Source organism: Pantherophis guttatus, chromosome 5 (assembly GCF_059756535.1).
Source record: "Pantherophis guttatus breed Tessera chromosome 5, ASM5975653v1, whole genome shotgun sequence".
Classification (NCBI taxonomy): Eukaryota; Metazoa; Chordata; class Lepidosauria; order Squamata; family Colubridae; genus Pantherophis; species Pantherophis guttatus.
This window is the reverse complement of record NC_142067.1, coordinates 107,387,678-107,414,999: the sequence shown is the minus strand read 5'-3', so window position 1 is coordinate 107,414,999 and position 27,322 is coordinate 107,387,678. Positions and strand designations below refer to the sequence as shown.

The following is a 27,322-nucleotide window of genomic DNA, read 5'->3' as shown; positions in this document are numbered from 1 at the left end:
CAGCCATTAAAAAAGGTTGACATCTTTAGATAGTGAATTAACTGCCCTCCTCCTAGAAATTTTGCATTTTTGTCTGGTCATCTTTGTAGTAGATTATAGTATGGATTCTGCAAGTCTACTCCTGATAATTGTTCAGACTTAAATGAAAAAAATTACATCCTCCACTATGTCAGATTCAAAATACATTTCATTAAATTGTTTTAAGCAGCCTCAAATAAAAACAAAACCCGAATATCATTGTTCTCTTCAATGCCCTGATTCTGATATGTATTAATACATTAATTCTATGTTCCACAATCCAAGTTTTGTTGAAGTAAAATATATGAGAACTGGGAGTAGATCTTAGATGGAATCTACTTTCAAATGGAGATGTCCTTATTTCAAAAGTCCTTTGTCAAATAATTATATACTGTGGTACAGATTTTGTTTTGCTGAGATTACTATTTTGTTACTTAATAATAATAATAATAATTTAACATAAAGAAAAATGAAGGAAGAAAGGAAACGAAAAGGAAAGGAAAAAACACGTTATAGTTAGATAAATAGGAAATATGTAAGTGGCAGATAAAGTTTTTACGTATTTAATTGATTAGTTCTAAATGAGTATATATGATATTGCTTTTAAAAACTAACAATTAGAATTAAGCGCAACAAAATATAAATATCAGAAACAAACTTATGGAAACATGGACAACTACAGTAAAATATTAACACTTTATGTAGAAAGAACCCCAAATGTTGAATGTGGTACAAATCCATATAGGAAACTGAAACTTTGAAATAGTTTCCATTCAAATTAAAATTCTTTGTCAAATTTATTTTTCATATAGAAAGTTATTCTGGATATCAAAGCATACCTACACAACTTGATCATTCTTCCAATGGCCATTCTTCTATAGAGTGGACAAAATGTCTTTTCCAATGAGAAACAGAAAATCTTTACAGCAATTCACACGTGCACATCTCATTCAGAAAACTTTGTGGGAATGTATGGCTTAGTAAATTTTAATTTAAAAAATGCTGCATAATGAAAAGGAAATTCATCTTTTTACATTTGCTTCGTTCCAATATAAATCATGTTCCTGAATTGTTAAGCCTTAGAACACTGTCATCAAAATGGAAGAGTGATCTGACCCAATCATCACAGCTCCGATTATTTTTAGAAAATAGAGAATTGTAGTGAATTGTAGAACTTTTAACTGAGTAATATACAACAATAAAACACTTATTATTTTTATGCTGCTGTTTTTCTTTCACAATGTGGTATATTCCATTCATTGTATACTGCATTTTATTATTATATTCAGTTTTTTCCCTAGATAATTATAGAGTGTATTCCTACAATTTTACTCTTTTGAAAGGCTGATTTTAATATTTGGCAAATATTGTATTAATTAATAGATATTTTCTATCAGAAGTACTTTCAGACAGTCAACTAAAATCACCTAGATGAAATGGTTGGTGTAGAATTATGATGAATAAATAAAAGTAAAAACTAAAACAATGCAATCATTAATGTTTAGAAAGCAAGAGTTTGTTCCACAACATAAAACAATAAAAACTTAGTACACAATAAAAGCATCGTTCTTGAAGTTAACCAAAACAGCCCAAATTCTCTAGAAATTCTGCTGAGTTTGCACTTTTGCACATAGAAATTATTTTTATTTCCCAATAGAGAAAAGTAAGCAAAACAAAACAAAAATTCTTAAGACAAAACCGAGGTAACTTGGTCAAAAAATCATTATGATATCTATCCATCTATATTCATCTATGGATCTATCTATCCTCTATCAAATGGGTGTCAAATTCGCGGCATCACGTTGCTATCACGTGACGTATCGCAACATTTTTTTCCCCTTCACAGAGCTGGGGGGGCGTGGCCTGCATGTGATGCATCCGGCCTGCGGGCCGCCAGTTTGACACCCCTGATCTATCATAAAGTTATTAAGAGATTACTATAAAAGCATTCATAAAAGACACTAGACCTCTTAAAATTGTATTAATCTAAGTCTTTCTAGAAGTTACATCATCAAACTGCAGCCAGGCAGGTGTCAGTGGCCAATTTTGGCAGAAGCTGTGTGCAAAGTTAGACCTGAATATCCCAGGCTATAGATTAGACTGGGAAGAAGGCAGTGGTGAATTTACTTTAGAACTGCTGCCAAGAAAATTACAAGCTTGTCAAGTTCAACAGAAAAAAAAACGTTTGTTTTCTATATTGCCATCTTTACTGGCATAGCCCATTTAATTACTCTGTATGAAACTTTTTCAAGAGATCGGAAAGATTACCCCCACAGCCTTCTGAACAATTAAGAGCCCTATAAGCTATCTTGTACATTTTCCTGAGAACATATGAAATAGACAACACAAAACAATTATTCAATTTTTGTGGTTAGCCACTAAATATATTCTAGCAAAACAACGGAATAATAAAATACATCTTTCTTAAGATTAAAACTGAAAAATTAACTGAACAGCAGTGTCTTGAAGAACCATTTAATCCCTAATGGTTGACTATCACAGATGATTAAAATGACATATTTATGAACCTTCTCTCACTCGTGAAGGAATACAACCACTGTTAGGAGGGGAAAATCTCTTTAGAAGATTTTTAGGCTTTTAAGCCTATCCATATTCATTTGGAAGTACTAATAGTGTGCTTATTTATGTTCAAATCCTGGAAAGTATTAGCCAACTTGTCGGCCCAAACAGTCTGTATAATAAAATATGAATATGGCTTAATTCCATTGTACAGGTAGTCCTCAACTTACAACAGTTCATTTAGTGACCATTCAAAGTTACAACAGCACTGAAAAAGTGACTTATGACCGTTTTTCACACTTACAACCGTTGCAGCATCTCCATGGTCAGGTGATCAAAATTCAAGATGCTTGGCAACTGGTTCATATTTATGACAATTAGGAGTGTCCTGGGGTCACGCAATTCGCTTTTGCAACCTTCTGACAAGCAAAGTCAATGGGGAAGCCAGATACACTTAATAAGCGTGTCATTAATTTAACCAATGTAATGATTGACTTAACAACCGTGGCAAGAAGAGTCGTAAAATGGGGCAAACTCACTTAACTAATGTTTCACTTAGCAACATAAATTTTGGGCTCAATTGTGGTTGTAACTCAAGGACTACCTGTACTGTAAAATTTATTATTTACAATTATCTGTATGTCCCTTCTTCTCTTGCAGTATCCATAAAACATGATAAGCTGTTAAAATGACTAAATACTGATTAATAAAAACTAGTATAAATACATCACTCCCAAAGGGCTGATCTTCTCCACCCTTCTGAAAATGATTGTCTTCACCATATGACGGAAAGACATCAAAATAGTAGCCTACCTGACTACGTAGTGGGGTGGGGGAGCTACCCTGTTTTCCCTAAAATAAGACATCCCCTGATAATAAGCCCAGTCGGGCTTTTGAGCACATGCGCTAAAATAAGCCTCCCCGCGAAAATAAGCCCTCCCTGAAAATATTTAAACACAAAGCTGGAAATCAGGTAAGACGGCAAGAGGGGCCCCATCTTGCTTCACGCGCCCCAAAATAATAAGACCTCCCCGAAAATAAGACCAAGCGCTTATTTTGGGGTTCAAAAAATTATAAGACAGCGTCTTATTTTCGGGGGAAACACGGTATTTTTATTTATTTATTAAACAAATGTATCTGGCCACCTAATTTACATATGGTGATTACAGAAAGTTGAGGCTGCTTCTGGGAATTTTATTCTCCAGGTCTCACCAATCAATCAATCAATCAATCAGGCTTTGATGCTGCTCAACTCCAATCAACTCTGAGTCATTTTTCTAGTGGAAACATGCATGGGGTAATGCTGGAAATTTTAGTCAATACATCTGGAAGATCTTAAAGTAGAAAAGGCAAGCCATAGCTATATGCAATTTATTTGACTGAAATTAGCATTACATTTATTGAACAGTATTTGTTAAATTGTATGCCAGACAACTGTATGTACCTCCAATTTCAACATAAATAATCTCAATGGAAATGTTTTTGTGCAAGTATATTCAGTATTAGAACTCTTTCAGTGATGTTTGCTGTCAAAGCAACTGAAGTCAACAAAAACTTCAGGTCTGCACTGTTTATATTAACCCTGATAATCAAGACTTCATCATTCATTATTGCCAAATTCTCTAGATCTACTAAAAGACTCAAAATATTTTTTCCCCCAAGTTTAGGAATGGTGATGACTTCTATAAACTGTGGAAACCCAATCTTCCATCAGAATTAGACTACTATTGGCCAAATTATTTGCAGTTCATAAAGGCTAAAGTTTGGAGAGCACTTAAGTAATGGAGGCTGGAAAAAAAAACAGCATTCAGGAATTACAGAAAATCCAGACCGATTTTGCTAATTTGTATGCTAACAAATACAAACTGCCATGAAACATTAAAACATCAAACGCTTAATAACCATGGCCTAAAACAGGGGTTCCCATCTTGGGGTGTTCGCATCCCCTGGGGGTACAAAATGATATTCCAAGGAGTGTGAAAACTTGGATTTAGAAGTTTCAAAATTATAGTGCATATGCATAATTATATGCAAACTATATGCATATGATTATTTATTTTTGTAAGGGGTGCGAGAATATATCAGAAGCGTTCTAGGGGTGTGGGGTATAGAAAAGGTTGGGAGCCCTTGGTCTAAAACAATTAGAATTGCAACTTTTCATATGCAGGCTCCAATATTTTCCAGAGACACCCAGCCACCTATAGCACCTTAACTTAAGGGGTAGCCCTAATCCACCTAGAAAACAAGTTAAATCAATATTATTCCAACAGGTTTTAAGGCCCATACTTCCCTTTAAATGCCTTCCATAGTTGGTTGAATGTCATTATTTTAATTGTTTTGTTTGTATTGTATTTTGCATGCTCCTCAGAGTCCGTGTGGACTCTGGCAGTTTAGAAATAGCTAAATACAGTAAATAAATAATATATGTTCCAGATTAATTATGTTTCTCTGTTGTAATATTCTTGCAAGAGGATTCCCTTTTCGGGGCAGCCAGTTTGGCCAGATTTCTTCTCCTAGATTTTTTTTCTTTAACTTATTCCAATAATGTTTTTAAAAAACCAGCTGACACAAATAATCCTTTTTATATCTGCTTTCTTTTACAGTGAATTGCTAGTACCCTACATTAAGAACCTCTGAGATAAAAAAAAATGTAGGCTAAAATAAGTTTTTAAATAAGTATTGCTAACTTGGCATTTGCCTCTAGTTCTGCCTCAACTTGTATATCCTAAACTGTTCCCATGCTGATCCTATAACCATTTTTCTTAAATCAATTAATCCCTTTATATTACGTAACTCCAATTATTTGCAACTTTGATCGATATATTTTTTTTAAGGTCTTTAAAATTTAAACTGCCACAGAGGAACTGTCTTCTTTTTTCTTCTCATTCCCTCCCATCCATCTTCCTTCCATTTTTGTCTTTTTCTTCAACGCTCATGTTGAAAATGAGAGGCCGCAATGGCAAGGCCCGCCTTAGGAATAACAGAGCCAATTGTGTATGAGCATGAACTATCCTTTGAATGTATTGCAAATCTTATTTTGTCTCTTTGAGTAAGTGCTATTTCAAAGACCGATTAGCCGTTTCACGCATAGCCTTTCAACATTACAAGGAGAAGGGTGTGGACCTGCCAATTAGGTGCTTTTTTCTGGTGAAGTCAGATTCATTTCAGGCGTCCCACTGAAACTCCGAGCCTGACGCTTTCTTTAGGGAAATCTTTTAGTGGTGCCAATTTGTCTACAGTACAAGGTGTGGCTTATACTTGGCAACACAAATAATCAATCCTAATCCATTTCCCAGCTGAGCTGCAATTTTAGTGCTTCCTTAGGGAATGGACGCTCTATTTCTCAGTAAGGTTGGACACTCCATGAGAGAGTTTGATGACCAGGAAAGTTTTCTGTACTTCATTTGGCTGACCTCTACCTCTCTCCGGAGCCTTGGCTGTGCCTTTTCATGGCGTTGTGTTGTAGCGGAGAAGAGCAGCTACGCAATTGTAAGAAAAGCCAAAGTTGCTTTATGGAGTTGCAGAAAGATCTTGAACGTGCCAAAGAATTGTTGGCCTTTGAATTGTCATAGTGCTGCACCATGCAATATGGAAACATGGATAAGTCCTCCCAAAAAACCACCCCATGTTGTTCCTCATTTTTCCTTTTTCTCAACTACAATAACGGCCAGAAGAGTTGGGAAGGCCAGTTCCCAGTTCATAAACTCCAATGGATCTTGAGCATGCTTGTAAACAGGCTCCATAGTTCTCCATTAAGATGGCTTTGGAGGTGCACCTGCTTATAATAAAGCAGCTACAAATCCTATCTTTCCAGGGTTCCTCGTAGTCTTAGATGCTTGCAGGAAAGGCGCAAGAGCAAGAACAATAGAAATTAGACTTATATACCGCTTCATGGTGCTTTACAGCACTCTCTAAGTGGTTTGCAGAGTCAGCATATTGCCCCTGACAAGAGGAGGAGTCATCGAATGCAAACTCTTCCCTTTGTGTATTTGCATGTGATATTGTGATGCAGCTACTGCCATGATATCACCGTGCACAAATTGTCACTATAGGACTGAATGCCTGTAGCCACTATTGGGGTCTAATTAATCAGAGTGGAGAAAATGAGAGCCCAGAAAAACCTTTGAGGGCTGATAACTTTCTGGGTAATTTACAAGATTTTATTAACATTTCCAAAGTTGCATGACAAAATGCCAAATATACCAGAGTTCTCTGTTTTAAAAAAAACCGGACAGCTTTGCCTATGGAAAATAATGAACAGTTCAGAATATTTTGCCTTAGTAGAAGTTCAAGTAGTCCTTGACTTACAACAGTTAATTTAGTGTCCATCCAAAGTTACACCTGTGCTGAAAGAAAGTGACTTATGACAAGGGTGAAATGCTCCCGGTTCGGACCAGATCGCCCGATCCGGTAGCGATAGAGGCGTGTGGTTCGGAGAACCGGTAGCAAAAATCCCTGCCCCCCCCCCATGCCCAGCTGAGCCATCAGAGGCTTTTTTTCTTTTAAATGCCTCTGACGATCCAGGCAACTCAGCTTGGATCGTCAGAGGCATTTAAAAGAAAAAAAGCCTCTGATGATCAGGCAACTCAGCTGGGATCGTCAGAGCCTTTTGAAAGCATTTTTTACAACCTCTTCGCTGAAGAGGTTGTAGAAAAAATGGTTTTAAAAGTTTTAAAAAAAATTGGCTACACCCACCCAGTCACATTACCCCCCCACACACACACACACACACCAAACCACGCCCACAGAACCGGTAGTAACAAATTTTAGATTTCACCACTGACTTATGATTGTTTTTCACAGCTTCGTGACAGTTGCAGCACCCCCATGGTCACATGATCAAAATTCAGATGCTCAGCAACTGACAATATTTATGACAGTTGCAATGTCCCAGGGTCATGTGATCCCATTTTGTGACCTTCTGACAAGCGAAGTCAGTGGGGAAACCAGATTCACTAAACAACCATGTTACTAAATGAACGACTGCAGTGGTTCATTTAACAACTGTGGCAAGAAAGATCATAAATTGGAGCAAAACTCACTTAACAAATGTTTCACTTAGCAACATAAAGTTGAGGCTCAATTGTGATCGTAAGTGGAAGATTACCTGTATATAAGTCCCACTATGTCATCAACAGTTCTGTATTCTGGAAAAGCACTAGCAGCACCCGAGCATTATTAAAATAACTTTATCTTTTCTAATCCTGATTTTGATAGGTCTATCATTCTTTCCCTACTTGGCAGGGGTGTCATGGGCTTTTAATTAATTAATGTTTGTAACAAGATTTAAGATTCCCAGATGAAAGGCACAGCATGAGAGAAAAGTGTTATTAGTCATTGGTGTGATTGTCTTAGGACAGTATCACCTTACACAATACAGATCCTCTCAATGATTTCAAGTTGTTTGAAGTTTGATATGTATATTTATAATTAAAAGAAGGATACTGTGGAGATACTCTCTTCAAGGCGTGACTGGGATTGTGAAAGCTGAAGGAGGAGAGAATAAACTAGAATTAAACAGTTCCTTAGGCCAATTCTGTCTGCAGTTGTGTAAAGTGCATTCTTTTCTTTCTTTTGTTCTCAGGAGACTCCTCTCATTTAGGTAAAATAAAACCTAATTTAAAAAAAAAAAGACGGTGAATTGTCACTCTGATTCATGTTCGCTCACCACACACTTGCAGACACATTCGCACCAGTGCTGATCCCTTTTTATACATTTGCCCATGGGTTTCTCATAAGGGAAAAAAAAAGAAGAAAGGTGAAAAGTTCCTCTCTCAGCCTAAAGAAAAAAAAAAAAGTAAAAGTCATCTCATCTATGTATTTACCTGGAGGTGTGCATTGATGCATTTTATTTATCAGTTTCAGTCATTTTAGCTTAATGCAAATTTGCTTTCTCTCCCTGTAACTTCTCCTTTTGACAATGTTTTAGGGAGTAAAGCTTCTTTTTCTCTCCTTATTTTTTGCAATTAAGAGTCTCTGGACTTCATGATATCACACGCTCACCATAAAGACACCTTTCTGTGATTATTAAGACAGGTAAATAGCGAATGCAATGCCTACCGTTCCTGTCCTAATATTCCTTTTTACTTACTCTTTTCATGTATTCAAATTATGTTTATACTTTTACCTGTAATCTTATATATGCTTGACAAATAAATAAACTTAAACTTAAACATAGCCACACAATAACTGTGTCAGTCACTGACCCAAAGAAGGGGGATCAAATAAAAATGTAGCTCTTCTTGTTGCAGTTGGGACTAAGACTGCCATTGCTAAGTGATATGGTTGTAAACAGCAGTAGCACACGTGCTTACATACCGCTTCACAGTGTTTTACAGCCATCTCTAAGAGCTGTGGTTTACAGAGTCAGCATACTACACCCCAACAATCTGGGTTCTCATTTGACTGACCTCAGAAGGATGGAAGGCTAAGTCAACCTTGAGCCAGTCAGGATCGAACTCCTGGCTGTGGGCAGAGTTTGCCTGCAATGCTGCATTCTAACCGCTGCGCCACCAGGGCTCTTGTAAAGCCATCATAACCTCAGGACCATGCAGATCTTTAAGGGGGAAGACATCCCAGGTAAGGAGTGCGAGTGGATGAGAGAGAGTGCCATGGGCAGGGGCTGGGAGGCTGCTTGGGAGAAAAAACAGAGGGAGCAATTTACAGGAGCAACTTGCAAACTTCTCTGCTAGCTTCCCCATTGATGTTGTTTATAGAAGATAAGGCCACAAATAGTGGCCACAGGGATATTGTGATGGCTATAATTTCACAGAAGGTCCATAAATCTGCCTTGTTCATTGTCATCAGAATTTTGAATGCTCTCTGAACAGGTGGCTATGAATCAAGTGCTAGCCATATTCCAGCAGGATTGCATGTAAATTGTTTTAGCCTGCTGTATTCAGCACCATTATGACCTGGGACTTAAAAGAAAAGCTCCAAATTGAATCCATCTCTGGGTGATGTCATTCACGCATTCATATTTTCCTTCACAAAACAATAGAAATGGTTTGTTTTTGATTTCTTCCAGAGTGCTTTACAAATCCTTAGTGTAGATATCAGCTCTGGAATTCCTAAGTGGAATATCCAAAATCAACTAAGGCTAACTGGTAGATGGTGCAACTTATCTGAGCCCTAAGAAGATTCATTTCACTGAATCAATTTCAGGAGTGGCAATTTCTTCTGTATCTGAAGACATCTGATAAAGACTTCTTAAATCATACCATTTCCACCCTTCTACATAAACAGTATCTACCCATAGTGAAGTTCCAGGGGGAAAGGTTCTACCATATTTTTTACATTGCTATTCAAATTTACTTCGTAGGGTTTTTTTTCCTCCTCTAAGAAGAAGAGATTGCTTCTAAAGTAGCATATAGAAGGGAGAAGTTGCTATATCATGTGCCTTTTTGATAGACTTTGAATAATACAAGAGGAGATAAACTGCCTTTACTATTATTGTTCTATGGGTACCACAAGTTTGGTGGTTTTCCAACTATATTTTCAGTGGACAGCATTTTGCCATACTCCCTGTACAGGTTTCTCCTCAGTGGTGTATGTCTCTCTATACGTCTCTGCCATTTCATTTCTCTCTGTAAGGAAAGCAGCTGGATTTCCATCGGCAAAGCTGCATTGACAGAATCTTCACAATAATTTGTTCTGCTCAAAATTCACACTGATGGAGACTGAAGTCCATCCTGTAACCGCCAGGATTGTCACTTCTTAGCACTGGGCCACTACCTCTTTCTACTCATCCCAGTTTCCTAAAATGATTTTGTTACCTTTGGTCAGCATATTTTACAATTTATGAGCAACCAATAATTATCTACCCAGTGAATGGATGGGGTTCCTATTACTGACTGGACCTCAGGAGTTGGGCCTGGCAAACTGCCAACATACCATTTTGATTTTCTGCAATTGTATTGACCAAGGGAGTTCATGCTGTAGACCAAACCTGCGTCGTCACGTGATGTATCATGACTTTTTCCCCTTCGCTAAACTAGGGGTGGGCGTGGCCAGCACGTGACACATCTGACCTGCAGGCTGCAAGTTTAACACCCCTGCTGTAGACTATCAGTATTCTCCATGTACACTAATGTATTTCCAATTCATTTACACTTTCTTACTGAGAGGAGGTATACATGTTGCAGTATAGCAGGAGAATAACCATGGAGGGAGAAGATCTGCAACTGTTTAATTAGCTTTAATGAGCTCTCATCCTGTTACATTCCATCCACCAATCTAAAGGTTAGCAAAGTGTAGGTCAAAACATGGATACAGTATGGTATGGATAGCGAACTGCAAACCCAACTACACAATAATTGCTATAAACACAAGGACAACTATTTGAAAGAACAGAGAATGTAATACTTCATCTTGGTGGCAACGATAGAAAACTTGACAAATCAAGTTTATCTCTACCATATAGTTATTAAAAATCTTTCAATCTAAAAACAGACCTGCATTAACCTGAAGTGATAAAATGATTTGAGACATATGTCAGTCTTGCAAATAAGCCTATAAAACTGAGGCACTTTGCTTCTTCATGAAGCAATCAGCATAGAAATGCAGGTCTCTCTAATCAGTTGATACAAGAAATAAATTTCATCAAACCAAGTGAGAGAGAAGAGAAAGAATAATTAGGACCAATTGGCTTGTCTCTCACCTCCCTTAATCTCTATTTGAAGTGCAGGGGCAACCATTTTAATCAGACTATGGCTGGAAAAGAAAGAGTAGAAACTTCTTTCCATTCCTGTGTATTAAAATCCAAAGGAACCTCCCACAGCATCTGGGATTAAATTTAAAAAACAAAACAAATTTATATGACAAAGATGCAAGCCACAAAATTAACCTCTTATGTTGTAATCCCTCAATGGCTGCTCCAAGAACGTTAAATCACAGTGCCAACATCTCAGAGAGAGTTCTCACTTGTTTTCACAGAGGAATCTTAAGATTAGATCTGCTCACACAGAGTATTCATTACATCTCAAAACAATGGCAGACATTCTGGCTTCTGTGCAACCTACTTTTCTGTTCTGATCATTAGGAAATGTATATAAATGTAATACAAGGCTGGAAGAAAAATTGGCCCGCCCATTGCTAAACATTGCTCAATTTTTGAAGACTGTCTTCTGAAAGTCAAGATGCTGGTACTTCAGGTTTTCAGACTCCATGTTTCTGGTTGATTTTAAGATAGAGCAGACTGACCAGAGGAGTGTCCTGTTGATTACAAATTCAGATTTTCCTACTATATCCCACATTTCCCCCCCAAACCCCAATATACCTTACTTCTTTACAAAATCTTTACAAAAAGTAAATTGCAAGATCTAATCTGGGTCGGCCACCAGGACCAGAGTTTAGTCTTCTGAGCTTTCGGACTCATGCTGGAGCTCATCTTCAGGGAACTTCTCTCTACTGGAATATGTGCTTTGAGATATTCTATGCTTCTATTCTATTCTATTTATGTGAAGAGCCTTGGTAGTACAGTGGTTTAATGCACCCTGTTATTAACACAGCTGCCTGCAATTTCTGCAGGTTCGATTCTTACCAGGCTCAAGGTTGACTCAGCCTTCCATCCTTTCTAAGGTAGGTTAAATGAGGACCCAGTTTGTGGGGGCAATAAGCTGACTTTGTATAAATATACAAAAGAATGAAGGCTGTTGCTTAACGCATTGTAAGCCGCCCTGAGTCTCCGGACAAGGGCGGCATATAAATCAAATTTAAAAAAAAAAGTGGTGCCTTCCCATTGGTTGGTGTGTTGATGGCTGGCGATTGGCTGTTGTTTCGTTGTGCTGCCAAACCTTGGGCTCTTAAGTACCTGATAAACTGGTGGTGAACCAGCACTCCTGTTGACTGACAAGAGGCCAACTTCCCAGGCTTCAATCATTTCCCTGTGCAGGCATCTTTGTGCCTGCACAGCCAACAATCTTAATAGCTGCAAAATTTAATGTATATCCTTGTACATTGTAGTGTGAGGCTACCAATGAGTTTGGGTCTCCTCGTCTGACCACTCACTTGTTTTCTTTCAATCTGGTGGTTAGCCTCCTTCCTGTCTGTCCTACATAGTCACAGGGGTAATCCACTCAGGGGATCTGGTAGATTACATTAGAAGTATCTCCCACCTCCAGGTGACCTTTGCAATGCAGGATTTGTCCTCGTATGATAGTCTCTGGATGGTATGTGATACCCACTTGCATATATCAGAAGCTGTGTTCTACTGCTTCTGAAATGTTTTTGATGTATGGCAGGGTATGCCATACAGTTGGTCTCGTACCTTCTTTCTTCCTTTCTCTCCTTTGCAAGCATCTTGTAATAAATGCTTGTGGGTACCAGTGGTGGGATTCAAATTTTTTTACTAACGGTTGTGTGAGCGTGGCTTGGTGGGCATGGCTTGGTTGGCATGGCAGGAGAAGGATACTGTAAAATCTCCATTCCCTGCCCACTCCAGGGGAAGGATACTGTAAAATCTCCATTCCCTCCTGATCAGCTGGGACCCGGGAGGCAGAGCATAGATGGGGGCGGGGCCAGTCAGAGGTGGTATTTACCGGTTCTCCGAACTACTCAAAATTTCCACTACCAATTCTCCAGAACTGGTCAGAACCTGCTAAATACCACCTCTGGTGGGTATCCATTCTACCTTGTTCATGTAAGTACCTTCCGCCCAGTTGTTTAGCTTGCTAGGTACTACAGTGGATTCTCACCCTGCCAGATAGTGTTCTGATACAGCTCTTTTTCTGTGATTTTTATGCTAGGCAGGGGGTTGCAGTAGATGGTTCCCCAGGATTTCTTGCAACCCTTAAGTTACAGAGTTTGCCATGATGAAATGAAAGAAAAGCTCAGCATAAAAATTCAGTTTACATCTTACAAACAATGATGTGACTTCTTCCAAATCTCTTCTGGCTGTGTTTCACAGTTATTAAAGTATCGTGTTGGAAGGCAGTGGTAGAATTCAATTTTTTTTACTAGCGGTTCTGTGGGCATGGCTTGGTGGGCATGGTGTGGCTTGATGGGCATGGCTTGGTGGGTGTGTCTTGGTGGGCGTGGCAGGGGAAGGATATTACAAAATCCCCATTCCCTCCCCACTCTGGGGCCAGCCAGAGGTGGTATTTGCCGGTTCTCCAAACTACTCAAAATTTCCGCTACCAGTTCTCCAGAACCTGTCAGAACCTGCTGAATAGCATCCCTGTTGGAAGGTCCAAGGAACTGGACTAAAGAATATGGATCACAAGATAAACATCAATTATGAGGGTAACATGAATTGTTCCCAGAAAAGATGAGATTAATGTTTAAAATATATTTGATGCGAAGAGTCAAATGACCTTATACATGAAGTACACTATGATTCAAAATAATAAGAGATGAATGGAGAGGTCTAATTCATCTCTATTCTGCAGTAACTGAATCAAACAAACCCAAATAATTATGTATCATTAAGACTATGCCATTTTAATGAAAATAAGAAAACACCCTTATTAGGAAAGCATTTTTGATCTTGCTTGTTTATTGCACATTGTTGCTCTTATTTTATTAATGAGTCAAAACTTGAGGGAATTCCTCTGGAACCAAAAGATTATTCATATTTCCTGACAAAGGTTCAGAAAAAATAAATTTTCTTTTGATTAGAAAACCTATTTAAATATATGATACAATTATGTCTCTTAAATAATCTCTGAAATTTGGGTGACCAAATCATATACTTGTTTCCTAATAACAAGGCACCTTTTGGGCACCTTGCCTCCCTCAATTGCGCAGGACGCCCTGCGCACAGTCACCCACGCCCTCGTCACTTCCGGTCTGGACTATTGTAATGCTCTCTACATGGGGCTCCCCTTAAGGAGCACCCGGAGGCTCCAGCTGGTCCAGAATGTAGCCGCGCAAGTAATAATGGGGGCGACTCATCGCTCCCATGTAACACCCATCTTGCGCGAGCTGCACTGGCTCCCGGTGGTCTTCCGGGTGCACTTCAAGGTGTTGGTTACCACCTTTAAAGCGCTCCATGGCTTAGGACCTGGTTACCTACAGGACCGCATTCTGCCACCGATTGCCTCCCATTGACCAATACGCTCCCACAGAGAGGGCCTCCTCAGGGTGCCGTCAGCCAAACAGTGTAGGCTGGCGACCCCCAGGCGGAGAGCCTTCTCTGTGGGGGCCCCAGCCCTATGGAATGAACTGCCCCTGGACATATGAAGGATCCCTGACCTCCGTGCCTTCCGTCGCACTCTGAAGACCCTATTATTCCAGCAAGCTGGTCTGACAGGATAAAGGTTTTTTAAATTGGGTTTTGATAGGGTTTTTTAAATGATTTTAGTTGGATATTTTAAATTTGGCTGAATGATTGAATTATTTTAATAAGCTTTTAACTTTTGTTGTATATTGTTTTTACCATGGCTGTTCACCGCCCTGAGTCCCTCGGGAGAAGGGCGGTATATAAATATAATAAACTAACTAACTAACTAACTAACTCACATATCCTCAATTTCTGCACATTTTTTTTTTTAAATTAAGAATTGCACTGCAAAATTGGAAAATGTAGACATCACTTTAGAGCAGGGGTGTCAAACTTGATTTCATTAAGGGCCTCATCAGGGTTGTGTTTGACCTTGGAGGGGCTTGGGTGGGGCGTGGCCAGGGTGTGAATGGCCAGCTCGACGTCACTCATGTCTGGGGCTCCTGTGATGGCCCAAGCGTTCTGCCAGCAAAAACGGGCTCCTGAGCTTCGTTTTCAGCTGCGACGGCCTCCTGCAATCCTCTGCCAGCATAAACAGAGCTCAGGAGGGCTGCCCATGGCCCTCGCGAGCTCCATTTTTGACTGCAGTGGCTTCCTGCAACCTTCTGCTAGTGAAAATGGAGCTCAGGAAGGAAGCCTGCAGCCCTCTTGAGCTCCATTTTTGGCTGCGATGGCTTCCTGCAACCCTCTGCCAGTGAAAACAGAGCTCAGGAGGGCCGCACGCAGCCCTTGCGAGCTCCATTTTCATTGGCAGAGGCCTTGAGTTTGACACCCCTGCTGTAGAGCCTCATTCTATTTCACGAATAATTGGAGGTATACTGTATATTTGGGTAAATTTGGTTTAAATCACAACCTGAACGATCTCTAATGTGATCAATAGTAACTGGTAACATCTTCATACATTACAGAGAAAAGAAGAATCTTCAAGACACTAAGATAAAGAATCTTTAGGAAAGGCTGAAAGTCAATAGGATGCCAAAAGAGGAGCCCATATGGAACATTTGCCAGGTCCCTTGCAACAGGGATGTGATGGCTGAGTGGCTAAGACGCTGAGCTTGTCAATCAAAAGGTCAGCAGTTCAGCGGTTTGAATCTCTAGTGCCACGTAACGGGGTGAGCTCCCATTACTTGTCCCAGCTTCTGCCAACCTAGCAGTTTGAAAGCACGTAAAAAATGCAAGTAGAAAAATAAGAACCACCTTTGGTGGGAAGGTAACAGCGTTCTGTGCGCCTTTGGCATTTAGTCATGCCAGCCACATGACCACGGAGACATCTTCGGACAGCGCTGGCTCTTCGGCTTTGAAACGAAGATGAGCACCCCCCCCCTAGAGTCGGGAACGACTAGCACATATGTGCGAGGGGGACCTTTACCTTTACTTTTTTAGGTCCCTTGCCCCATTTAATTTTTTTAAATAACCATTTTTAAAAAAAAATGTTTTTTTAATATTAACAAATTGAAAGCATGAGCCTCCAAAATCATCTTCATTTCCAACACTTGGATGCCACACAAGCTTCATGGTTCTTCTGAGAAGATAAAGATGGAGAACAGCTCAAGCAAAGGTTGGAGCTGACATTAATTCCAGGGGCTAGGTAACATGCATTTTGAGACTGCAGTAGCCATTTTGCAAATCATGAACAATTCCCCATAGAGATCATATCATGGATTTTCTAATTTCAAATTGACTCACTCGCCCAAAAGAGGTGAGGAATCTGTACTGCCAAATAGTGATAGAGACAAATAAGATAATTAAAGAGGGGAAAAACCCAAAACAATTTAGATTTAACAGGTCACCTGGATGAAGGAGGCTAATAAGGTATAATTGTGGCCCTCAAATTAGACATTCTGCAGTCAAGCCAACAAGGCTCCTTCAAATCAATTTACCACCAAATTACTATATGCTACATGGGATTGTGCTCCATTATAGCACAGTATCATTCACAGTGACTAGTTGTGGTTCCATGGGATGTCAGGCACAACATTCCCCCATCTTTTGTATCTTTTTAAATTAAAGGTGTCAAAATAGAACACAAAAGGTTAATTTATTAGCTATCCCAAACTTGTTAGAACACCTTCTCTATGAATAACCAAGTTGGACTGGACAGTTTGTATATGGATTCTCATAGAGAATAATCAGGGTCAAATTTGGGAGATAAAAAACAATATTTTGGATAAAGTTTGGGAATAAGCAACTACCAGCAGAGCAGGTTTTTGATTAGACGTGAGAAGCCTATTGAAACAGAACTCTTCTAGAGCAAGAAGTAGTAAGCCAAAAAAAAAATAATAATAATAATAATAAAAAGCATATGTAGCTAAATTGGTGTGCACAAATACCCTTCCTGATTATAGTCCATTTTATTAATCTCTTGCCTAGGAGCCAATCTTCCTTCTCTTGCTTCCATGTATGGTTTGTATACCTCTTTCAGCTCTTCCTCTTCGTCATTCCACTAAGCATCCTTCTCCATATCTCCCATCAGCTTAACACTCTTCTATGGCATTCCATAACATCAATTCTTTTTCATGCTGTTGCAAGCAGCTGCCTTATCCTCTTTCCTTACATCTGCTTTCATTTCATTCTGTTGTGAGATTAGTCAACCTTCTAATACTTTTTCATACAGGACTCATTTTTCGCAGGCATTCTACTTTTCCTCTGGTTTCATTACATTATTATTATTATTATTATTATTATTATTATTATTATTATTATTATTATTATTATTATTATTTTATTTATATACCGCCCTCCTCCCGAAGGACTCAGGGCGGTGTACAGCCAAAATTAAAAACATAAATATACAATATTTATTGTATATTTAAATTAATTAAAATCATTAAATAGTTTTGGCCGAATTTTAAAACCCAAAGTTAAAACCCAATTTAAAATCATTCAATTAGACAGCCCCGCCTGTCGGAACAGTAGGGTCTTGAGGGCACAGCAAAAGACCCGGAGATCAGAGATGTTCCTAATATCCGGGGGCAATTCATTCCAAAGGGCAGGGGCTCCGACAGAGAAGGCTCTCCTCCTGGGTGTCGCCAGCCAGCATAACTTGGCCGATGGCACCCTGAGGAGTCCCTCTCTGTGGGAGCGAACTGGTTGGTGGGAGGCTGTTGGTGGCAGAAGGTGGTCCCGTAGATATCCTGATCCTATGCCATGGAGCGCTTTAAAGGTGGTATTACTTCTTTTCTTCTTTTGCTAATTCATTTTTTTGTTCTCAAGATCCTTTCTGGACATTAAAAAATGGCCTGTCCTATGCTCATAATTTCTCATCCTTTGCATCCTTCATTAATTCTGTCAATTTTCAATCACAAAATTGACATTAATTATATGTATATAGATTTATTAAATTTTTGTGCCGCCCATCCTTTCAGAGATGACTCTGGATGGCTTACAAACATTAAAACTAGTAGACGTTAATGTCCAAAACAAATGTTTTCTAAGCAAATACTCACTGGTCATCATTCTAATTCACTTTTGGGTCTAAAAAATGGTTTATTAATTTTTTCTGCCTTTCCTGAATTTTTTCTTACTCATTTTTGTCATCTAATTGAAGATATTTGTTTTAGTTCTGGAGTAAATTACACAATTTCTACCCAGACTCCTTCTTAATTTTTCCATGTATACAATCTAATTCATAGGAGCATAAGATGATACTACCTTAAGGATTCCAATTTTCATACGAACCTACAAGTACCTAAATTACACACAATCATGTTTTCTGATATACATTTTAAAATTAAACCTACACCTTCCCTTCCTTGCAGGTATTCCTCAACTCTATTCACAAAATCAGTCAATTCAATCAGATTTATTTTATCTTTCATTTATCTCTCAACTTCACAAACATGTCAATTTTTTAATTTGTTTCATTTATTAGTTCAAAGGCATCTATTCATTTGATTCACATTCAGATCCAGAATTAGCCAAAGAATCCATGACCACATTCCTCCACAGCACACTTGACTTAACCAAATACACAAAGATTAAAACACCCAGGATTATGGATCTCATAAACCTCTGCCTAACCACATACTTCCAATTTGATGCACAAATTTACCAGCAAGATAAAGGTACATTTATGGGATCACCGCTTTCAGGACTTAGAGCAGAGGTCATCATGCAACATCTTAGAAGCCATTGCACTGCCACAAATACAACTCAAAATATGGATCAGATATGAAGGCAACACCTTCACCATAATTAAAAAGTACCAAGTACAGAACTCCCACAGAACCATCGATACAAGATTTAAGGGATTCCAGTTTATTAGAGAAGAAGAAAACAACTTCTTACTCTTCCTGGACATCCTGATCAGCAGAGACCATAATGACAAACTAAAAATGCAAGTGTACAGAAAAACCAACCATACCAACAAGGGGATCCACTACCAAAGCAACAAGCCAACCTCCCTCAAGAGAAGCTGTGTAAGGACTTTATTTAGATGAGCTTAAATTCACTGCAGCAATCCAGAACAGCAGAAAAAGGAAATGGAGCAACTATACAACACATTCCAACAAAATGGATACTCACACAACTTTATCAAAATGTCCCTGACCATTCAACCCAATACAGCACAACCAACACAAACCCTAAAGAATTACACTGCCATACATTCAAGAATATCTCAGAAACCACCAACAAACTACTACAACCATATGGAATCAGTGTAGCACACAAGCCAACTAAAGCCCTTCAAAACATCCTAAGCAAACCAAAATATCCAGCAACGCCAGAAGAAAAAACAGGAGTCATCCACAACATACAATGTAATGACTGCAACAACCACTATGTAGGACAAAGAGGCAGAAGACTGGCAGAACGCATCCATGAACACCAACTGGCAGTCAGAAGACATGACGGAAACTCTTTAATTTCACAACAAATAGGCAGACTTAACCATAGTGTCAATTGGGAAAATGTGACCATCCTGGACCAAACCAAGTTCCAAAATGTCAGGGAATCTCTAGAAGTCTGGTATTCTGACAAATTAGCCATCAATAGACACATAGACATTAACAACATCTATAGACTATAAAAAAGAAACAATTAAGCACCCAAAAAGAGAACAAAAAGACCCAAGCACATCTCCACCAGCAGTCAGCACCCAGATCAGGGGTGAAATCCAGCAGGTTCTGGAGAACCAGTAGTGGAAATTTTGAGTAGTTCAGAGAACCAACAAATACTACCTCTGGCTGGTCCCAGAGTGGGGTGGGAATGGAGATTTTGCAATATCCTTCCCCCAGGAGTGGGGAGGGAATGGGGATTTTGCAGTATCCTTCCCCGGAGTGAGGTGGGAATGGGGATCTTGCAGTATTCTTCCCCTGCCAAGCCTACCAAGCCATGCCTATCAAGCCACACCACGCCCACCAAGCCACGCCCACAGAACTGGTAATAAAAAAAATTGGATTTCACCATTGACCCAGATAAGCATAGATTAACTCCAGTACTAACATCAGACCAACAATCAAGTAAACAATACCCCAATCAAGAAACTGCCAAAGAAGCCAACAATAAACAACGCAACCAAAGAATATCTAAGACAACCCCCACCAACACTGTCAGGGCAAGCCACTAGAATATAAACTGACAGCAAACCACACCCCTTACTAGCACTGAGGATGTTACCTAGTTTGGGTAATGAAACATATGCAAGAAAACAAGCAAGCTCAGAGAGCACCAAGACCCCTCATTTCAACCCTGAGCTACAAATATTCTCCTGTATTGGTATTTATTAGTTCAGTTATTAGTTCATACTCATTTATTCTTTGCATTCCAAGTCACAGTTTTTCTCATCCCACAGTCATCCCTATATTATATATATAGAAAGAAAAACATATATATATAAATGTATATAGGTATGTATGTATGTATATATTCACTTCAACTGCCCATAAATATCCATCACACCTTCCACAATAAGCAATGCTATGCAAAAGAGAAAAAAAAATTCAACAGATGAAATAATGTGTGAGGACCTCCATTGCCCGTGGCCCTATATATCATATAGTACTTTTTAAGAGGATAAGAAAAGCAGACTAGATTACCAGATCTAGTCATAACTATGCCACATGCAGAATTCTCTGTTCTGGTGAGGGCAGTAAATAAGTGTCTTTTGTTACAATTTTGCCAAAATGTCACAAATGCAACCAAAACCCACATTTACCCTTTGCATGCTTATGATATTTTATGCAAGGTCAGATTTGCAAACCTACATTCCATTACCTGCGTCCAATTAGTTATGTAGCTATGGCGAAAACAGGTTGAAGAAGCGACAAATTACAATTTACAATGTAAACTACCATAGGATATTGTTTAGTTTAAGCAGCACTTAACATTAACTCTCTTGTTCCAATGGCATATTTAGAACAGGTGTGGGAACTTTCTTCCTGGCTCCCAACTTTAGTGGGTAGGCAAGGGCCATGGTGGGCCAAACCATGTCGTAAACAGGCATGGACAAACTTGTTGTGTCCACCAGCAACCAGCAGAGCTGGCAGCAGATTCAGACAGTGAGGAGGTTGGGGGAGGAACGTGAGCCAGTCCTGGAGTCTGGGGAAGGCTCGGACGAGGGCTCTGCATCAGAGGCAGAGAGGGGCCCAAGGCCATCTGGTAGTTCTTTGCTGCTCTGGAGTCTCCGGAGTCTGACATCAGCAAGGCAGAAGAACAGCGGGAGCCTGTTCCCAGTGTGTGCATGTGCAGAGCTGCCAGAAGACAGGAGCAATTAAGAAAACAGGGTCGACTTAGGAGTAAGGCTTGGAGATGATTGCCCCCTCCATAAGACATAAAAGAGAAGCGAATGGGATGTGAGCTTTTGCAGGAAGCAATTAGTTCATCTGGTCGGTAAAAGCTTTGGAAAAGTTCTGTTTGACTCTGTGCTAAGTTTGGCCTTGCTCTGTGTTTGGCAATTAGTTGTCTGGCAGCATTCCAAGGGAGATAAGGTGGGTGTTTGTAAACACTACCCTGAAAGACTGCTTAGAAGCCTTTTGGACTGTGAATGGAAATAATTCACAACTGTATAAATAAAAGAGGTTTGCCTGGACTAAAATTGTGCTGTATACTTTCTAAGGAAGCCTAGGTCAGAACAAAACTTGGAATTTTATGCCAAATCTATTTTACAGTATATACTGCAATGTTTGTGTTTTTTTCTACCTCAAAATTGTGGGAAACCATGCTGTGGAGTTTTGATAATTAGATAAATCAGGAAAACAGGGGTCCCAGGGCCACTACTGGCCTCAAACTTCCATGTTTGGTTGATGACAATTGGTGCTGGATAGAAGGATTTGCATTCAACAAGACTTTTGATACCCTTTTCCTCAATTGCAAAACACCCTTCTCCAACTTAATATTCAGATGCCCTGGATTTCCATGTCCTGGATTGCCAGCCTGCATGTTAGGTTGAGGTTCAGCCAAGGGAAGATGAAATTGGGAAAGATATTTGACTTAGTTGTCCACTTGTCCTAACAACTTTTTCTTCAGTCTCTGCCTATCTCTGTCAAGGAAAAATAATTCTATCAAATTTAAGTTTTCCTTCTTAATTCATAAAGGTGTTTTGTGTCACATGCCTCAATACTCATGTGCATAACTGAAAATGCACAACTTGTGTCCGACAATGCATATTACGTATACCTATACTTATAAATGTCTTTGACCAAAGTTTTCAGTGAAAGGGAATTAATAAGGAGTGTCTGCATAAAATTTTTGCCATTTCAGCTACTCTGGGATATACTTTTCCCTTAATGCTCACCATAATCCTGTCACTGTCGATGATGGTGTTCAATCTGTGTGCAATTGTCAAAACAGTACACTGGGCAAACTTTTCACGGATTGTCTTTTGAATCAGCTCATCTGTTCTGAAATAAACAACACAAGTAATGTGAAGAGATTATGCAACAAGCAAAACAGTTTCTGCTTCTGGGCACTTTGTTTTCCTACATTCTTTGGCATAGCTCTATGTCAACATGTTTTAATAAACTGTAGCAGCAAAGTGCATGTTTGCCTTTTAGACACGTCAAAGTGTTATGTTACACTACAACACAGCATGTTATAGCCCTTTGCAGGCAGTCATTTCCTAAGTGAGGAGGAGAAGGAAAATGAGAATTGCGTTTGACAGAACCCCATATTTCCTTGACTGAATCTAAAAATAAATATGCAAAATGCATGTCACTGACAAATGGGCTTTCTAGTTCATATAGCCAAATTCTATAGTGTTCAGACCAAATACTATTTGCTGACAGATATAAACATATAGTAATGTTTGATAGAAAATTTGTGTAGGATTTTGGTCTGGAATTAAGGAGAAACTTCCTAACAGTGAGAACAATTAACCAGTGGAACAGCTTGCCTTCAGAAGTTGTGAGTGCTCCACATCGCTGGAGGTTTTTAAGAAGAGGCTGGACAGTCACTTGTCTGAAATGTTTGAGCTGGGGGTAGGACTAGAAGACTTCCAAGGTCCCTTCCATCTCTATTCTGATTGACTGAGCAAATTTCAGGCCAGAGTATGAGTCTGAAAGTCTCCATTCTTTTAATGAATAATATTGATTGCATGAAGAGTTAATTTGGTGGAAAGACAGTTTACATCAGATCTACACAATCTTTTGACTTCAAATTTCATTAACCCAGTGGCAAGGAAATGTAAGAATTCTTGCCCCAAACATCCCAAAAGCATCATTGCTTACCATAAGGCTAGCTAATGCAACCTGTACAATCTCTCAAATAATTCATTTCTCAATGCAATGCTTCTTTCTCTGTAGTACATTTGACCTCTTTTAAATGAAACATAGTACTCACGTTCTCACTAAAATAGCTTTGATGTGTCCCCAATTATATCAGAGATAAGGCAAATTTCATGGAGAGTATATTCATAAAGAGTTGCTACAATTGTCATTAAGAATCTACACTAGTCTTTATATATTTTATTCATTTAAAAAATCAAATTAAATCACAGAGAATGGAATTTTGCCTTCTTGTTCCGTAAACAATTATCAATGTATTTGGTTCTTTATATAGTACAGATAATCCTTGATTTACATCCATAACTGAGCCTGGAATTATGCTTGTAAATTGTGCTGGTTAAACGGGTCATCAGATGGCCAATCCGATTTTTTGACATTTTTTTGTGGCAGTTGCTAAGTAAAACTGCACTTGTTGAGCAAATGCCATGGTGATTAAGTGAATTTATTTTTCACAATAGTCATAGGCCAGCGTTCTAGAAAACCCCCCAACTCCAAGTAAAAACTCTGAAGCAAGCATTTTTCAAAGTTCTATTTACTAGAATAGGTAAACTGGCACATCTGGGAAAACCTGAATCTGAGAGGTCCATGTTTTCCCTCAGTAAATCAAAACCCCCAAAACCATCCCCTCACTCCCCCTTCACCATGTCCATAGCTCTGGACACATTTTTAGTAGAAACCGGAATAAACATCGTTTTTCTGGCAGAAAAAGTCATAAATTGCAGTCATATGACTATGGGACACTGCAAACCACCATAAATGCAAGCCAACTGCTGAGTGCCCAAAAAGCAATCAAGTGACCATGTAAGCGAGAGATGGCATCAGAACTTTGAATCCGGTACTTGTTAAGTACCTTTTTTTAGGTTCGTTGTTCCTAAAAGTGGCTGGTTTTAAGTTAAGGGCTACCTGGATTAGAAATATCATTTTTATGCATTTTCTTAAATCTAATATTGAACTGTAAGCCACCCAGAGTCAGTTGCTGAGATGGGTGGCGATAGATAGATAGATAGATAGATAGATAGATAGATAGATAGATAGATAGATAGATAGATAGATAGATAGATAGATAGATAGATATATGGATGGATGGATGGATGGATGGATGGATGGATGGATGGATGGATGGACGGACTGACTGATGAGAAGAGCATTCAAGCAAGAAGGTCTGGAGAAGGTCCATTGATAATGAATGTGATATTTCGCCAAAATGAACAGTTGAATTTCTCTAAGAGTAATCAGCTTTTCCATTTGTGTTCATCTGTAATGATCTACTTATTATGTTTATAATTATTAACATCGTTGCTTTTATAATGGATTTTTACCACTGCAGTAAGCATTTTTCTAATTATTTTTCATATCAGACACTGAGACTCTATGTAAATTATAATGACAATGGACCAACATTATAATAATACCAGAGATAAATTGTAGTTCCTGTTTACCTCGGGTCAACATTTGCAGTTGCTTCATCGATGATCAGTATTTTATTCTTCTTCAGGATAGCCCTGGCCAGGCACACCAGTTGTCTTTGGCCAACGCTAAAATTAGATCCAGATTCTGCCAATTGTGCCTCCAGTTTGTCAGGTAGGTCTTCTATTGCTTCTTTCAATTGGACCTATAAGCAGTTATAACAGTAATTCTAAGTTAAATTTTTGTAAGAGATCATTAGTCATTAGACTAGACTAAACTAGAATAGAATAGAATAGAATAGAATAGAATAGAATAGAATAGAATAGAATAGAATAGAATAGAATAGAATAGAATAGAATAGAATAGAATAGAATAGAATAGAATAGAATAGAATTTTTTATTGGCCAAGTGTGATTGGACACACAAGGAATTTGTCTTGGTGCATATGCTCTCAGAGTATATAAAAGAAAAGATACATTCATCAAGAATCATTAAAGTTCATTAAGATGCTTTGCATCTAATTTCAAAATATCCATACCATCTTATTTTTAAAAAATGCTTTAAAATAAGCAGGTCATAGTTTATTATGGGTTTATGACATTGAGGGGGGGGGCAAGCCAGAATTCAGTGATTGAAATGAGTTAACAAGATATGGATATAGCTGATACGATTAGTTCAATTTGGGATACATTACCAGATGCCCATTGTACATACTGAACTCTTCCATCAGTGGCAGTTAACATGCTCACTAATGAGGGACCAGAGCATTTATAACCCCAAATATTTAAAGGACATCAGATTTCCTGCTCAAGTTAACAACACTCTTGTTCAGGTTATTCTAACTTACCGTGATGTTAGAACAAGGCTACCAAGAACCAATTAACAGAACAGAAGTCTTCTGTATATCATAATACATTGGAAAGCATTGTTTTCCAGAAAAATTACCTCTTCTAAAGAATTCCACAAGTCTTCATCACTATATTCATTGAAAGGATCCAAATTCTTCCTCATAGTCCCAGCAAATAAAGCTGGCTCCTGAGACACAAGAAATTTCCAGGCAAATTATTTTAATTAATTATCCTTGATGTTTCTATAACAAAAGTTAAAGTCTCTTAGCATGTTTAGGATAACTAAAAATAGAATATGGCAGGAAGGCATGTTCAAACAGAAATGTAATAAAGTCCCAACAACTATTTTTTTTTCCAAAGCAAAATTGTGAGATAGATAGACAGGCAAAAGAATATCGTAGAGGTGTTAAAAGAAAATAGAAAGAAATCTTAATTGCTTTTCTTCCCAACAATTTTTCCATAAGCAACTTTCTCTTCCCAAACATTTCCACTCCGAAGGATTACTAAAATGTATTTGTCTTCCATATCTGTATCTAATAAGGGTTTATTTTGTGACCATTCAAAGTTACAACGGCACTGAAAAAAGTGAGTTATGACCATTTTTCACACTTACGACCATTGCAGCATCCCCATGGTCACGTGATCAAAATTCAGATCTTTGGCAAGTGGTTCCCATTTATGATGGTTGCAGGATCCCAGGATCATGTGATCACCTTTTCTGACCTGCTGACAAACAAAGTCAATGGGAAATCCAGATTCACTTAACAACCATATTACTAATTTAATAAATGTAATGATTCACTTAACAACTGTGAAAGAAAAGTTGTAAAATGTTGCAAAACTCAGTTAACAAATGTTTCACTTAGCAACATACAATTTGGGCCCAATTGTGGTCATAACTCGAGGAATACCTGTACGGTACAGTATTTTACTATAATACAGGTAGTCCTCAACTTACGAGCACAACTGAGCTCAACATTTATGTTACTAAGTGAGAAATTTGTTAAGTGAGTTTTGCCCCATTTTATGACTTTTCTTGCCACATTTGTTGCATGAATCTCTGCAGTTGTTAAATTAGTAAGCCGGTTGTTAAGTGAACCTGTTTTCCCCTTTGACTTTGCTTGTCAGAAGGTTGCAAAAAATGATCAAGTGTCCCCAGGACACTGCAACCGTCATAAATGTGAATCAGTTGTCAAGCATCTGGGGATGCTGCACCGCTCCTAAGTCTCAAAAATGGTCATAAACTGGTTCGGTGATGTCATATCGTCATATCGTCACCACTAGAGGCTCAGGAGAACCGGGCCGAACCGGGAGGAACCCACCACTGCATCTCAACATCTTTTTTGTATTGAGACCAGAACTGGATGCAGAAAATCCAACTGTGGTCCTACCAGCATGGTGTAGAGCAGTACTATCACTTCATTATTTTGACACTGTCCCTCTATTGATACATCCTAGGACTGCATTGGCTTTTTTGGCAGTTGCAGCACGCTGCTGGCTCATATTTAAGGGATAGTCCACTAGGGACACTTAGATACCTTTCCCAGTTACTACTATTGAGCCACCTATTCTATATCCATGCATTT

At 38.7% G+C, this 27,322-nt stretch overlaps 1 protein-coding gene across 2 annotated transcripts in view; it reads right to left on the bottom strand.

The window, feature by feature from the left end:
• Nucleotides 1-27,322, bottom strand: part of ABCC4 (ATP binding cassette subfamily C member 4 (PEL blood group)) — a 194,821-nt gene that overhangs the window by 15,995 nt on the left and 151,504 nt on the right. For both annotated transcript variants that reach the window (XM_034417531.3, XM_087895456.1), the window contains exons 27-29: nt 25,834-25,923; nt 24,921-25,093; nt 22,494-22,599 (exon numbers count right to left, since the gene is read on the bottom strand). In XM_034417531.3, coding sequence (XP_034273422.2) covers nt 22,494-22,599; nt 24,921-25,093; nt 25,834-25,923 — 369 coding nt within the window. The remainder of the gene's footprint in view (nt 1-22,493; nt 22,600-24,920; nt 25,094-25,833; nt 25,924-27,322) is intronic.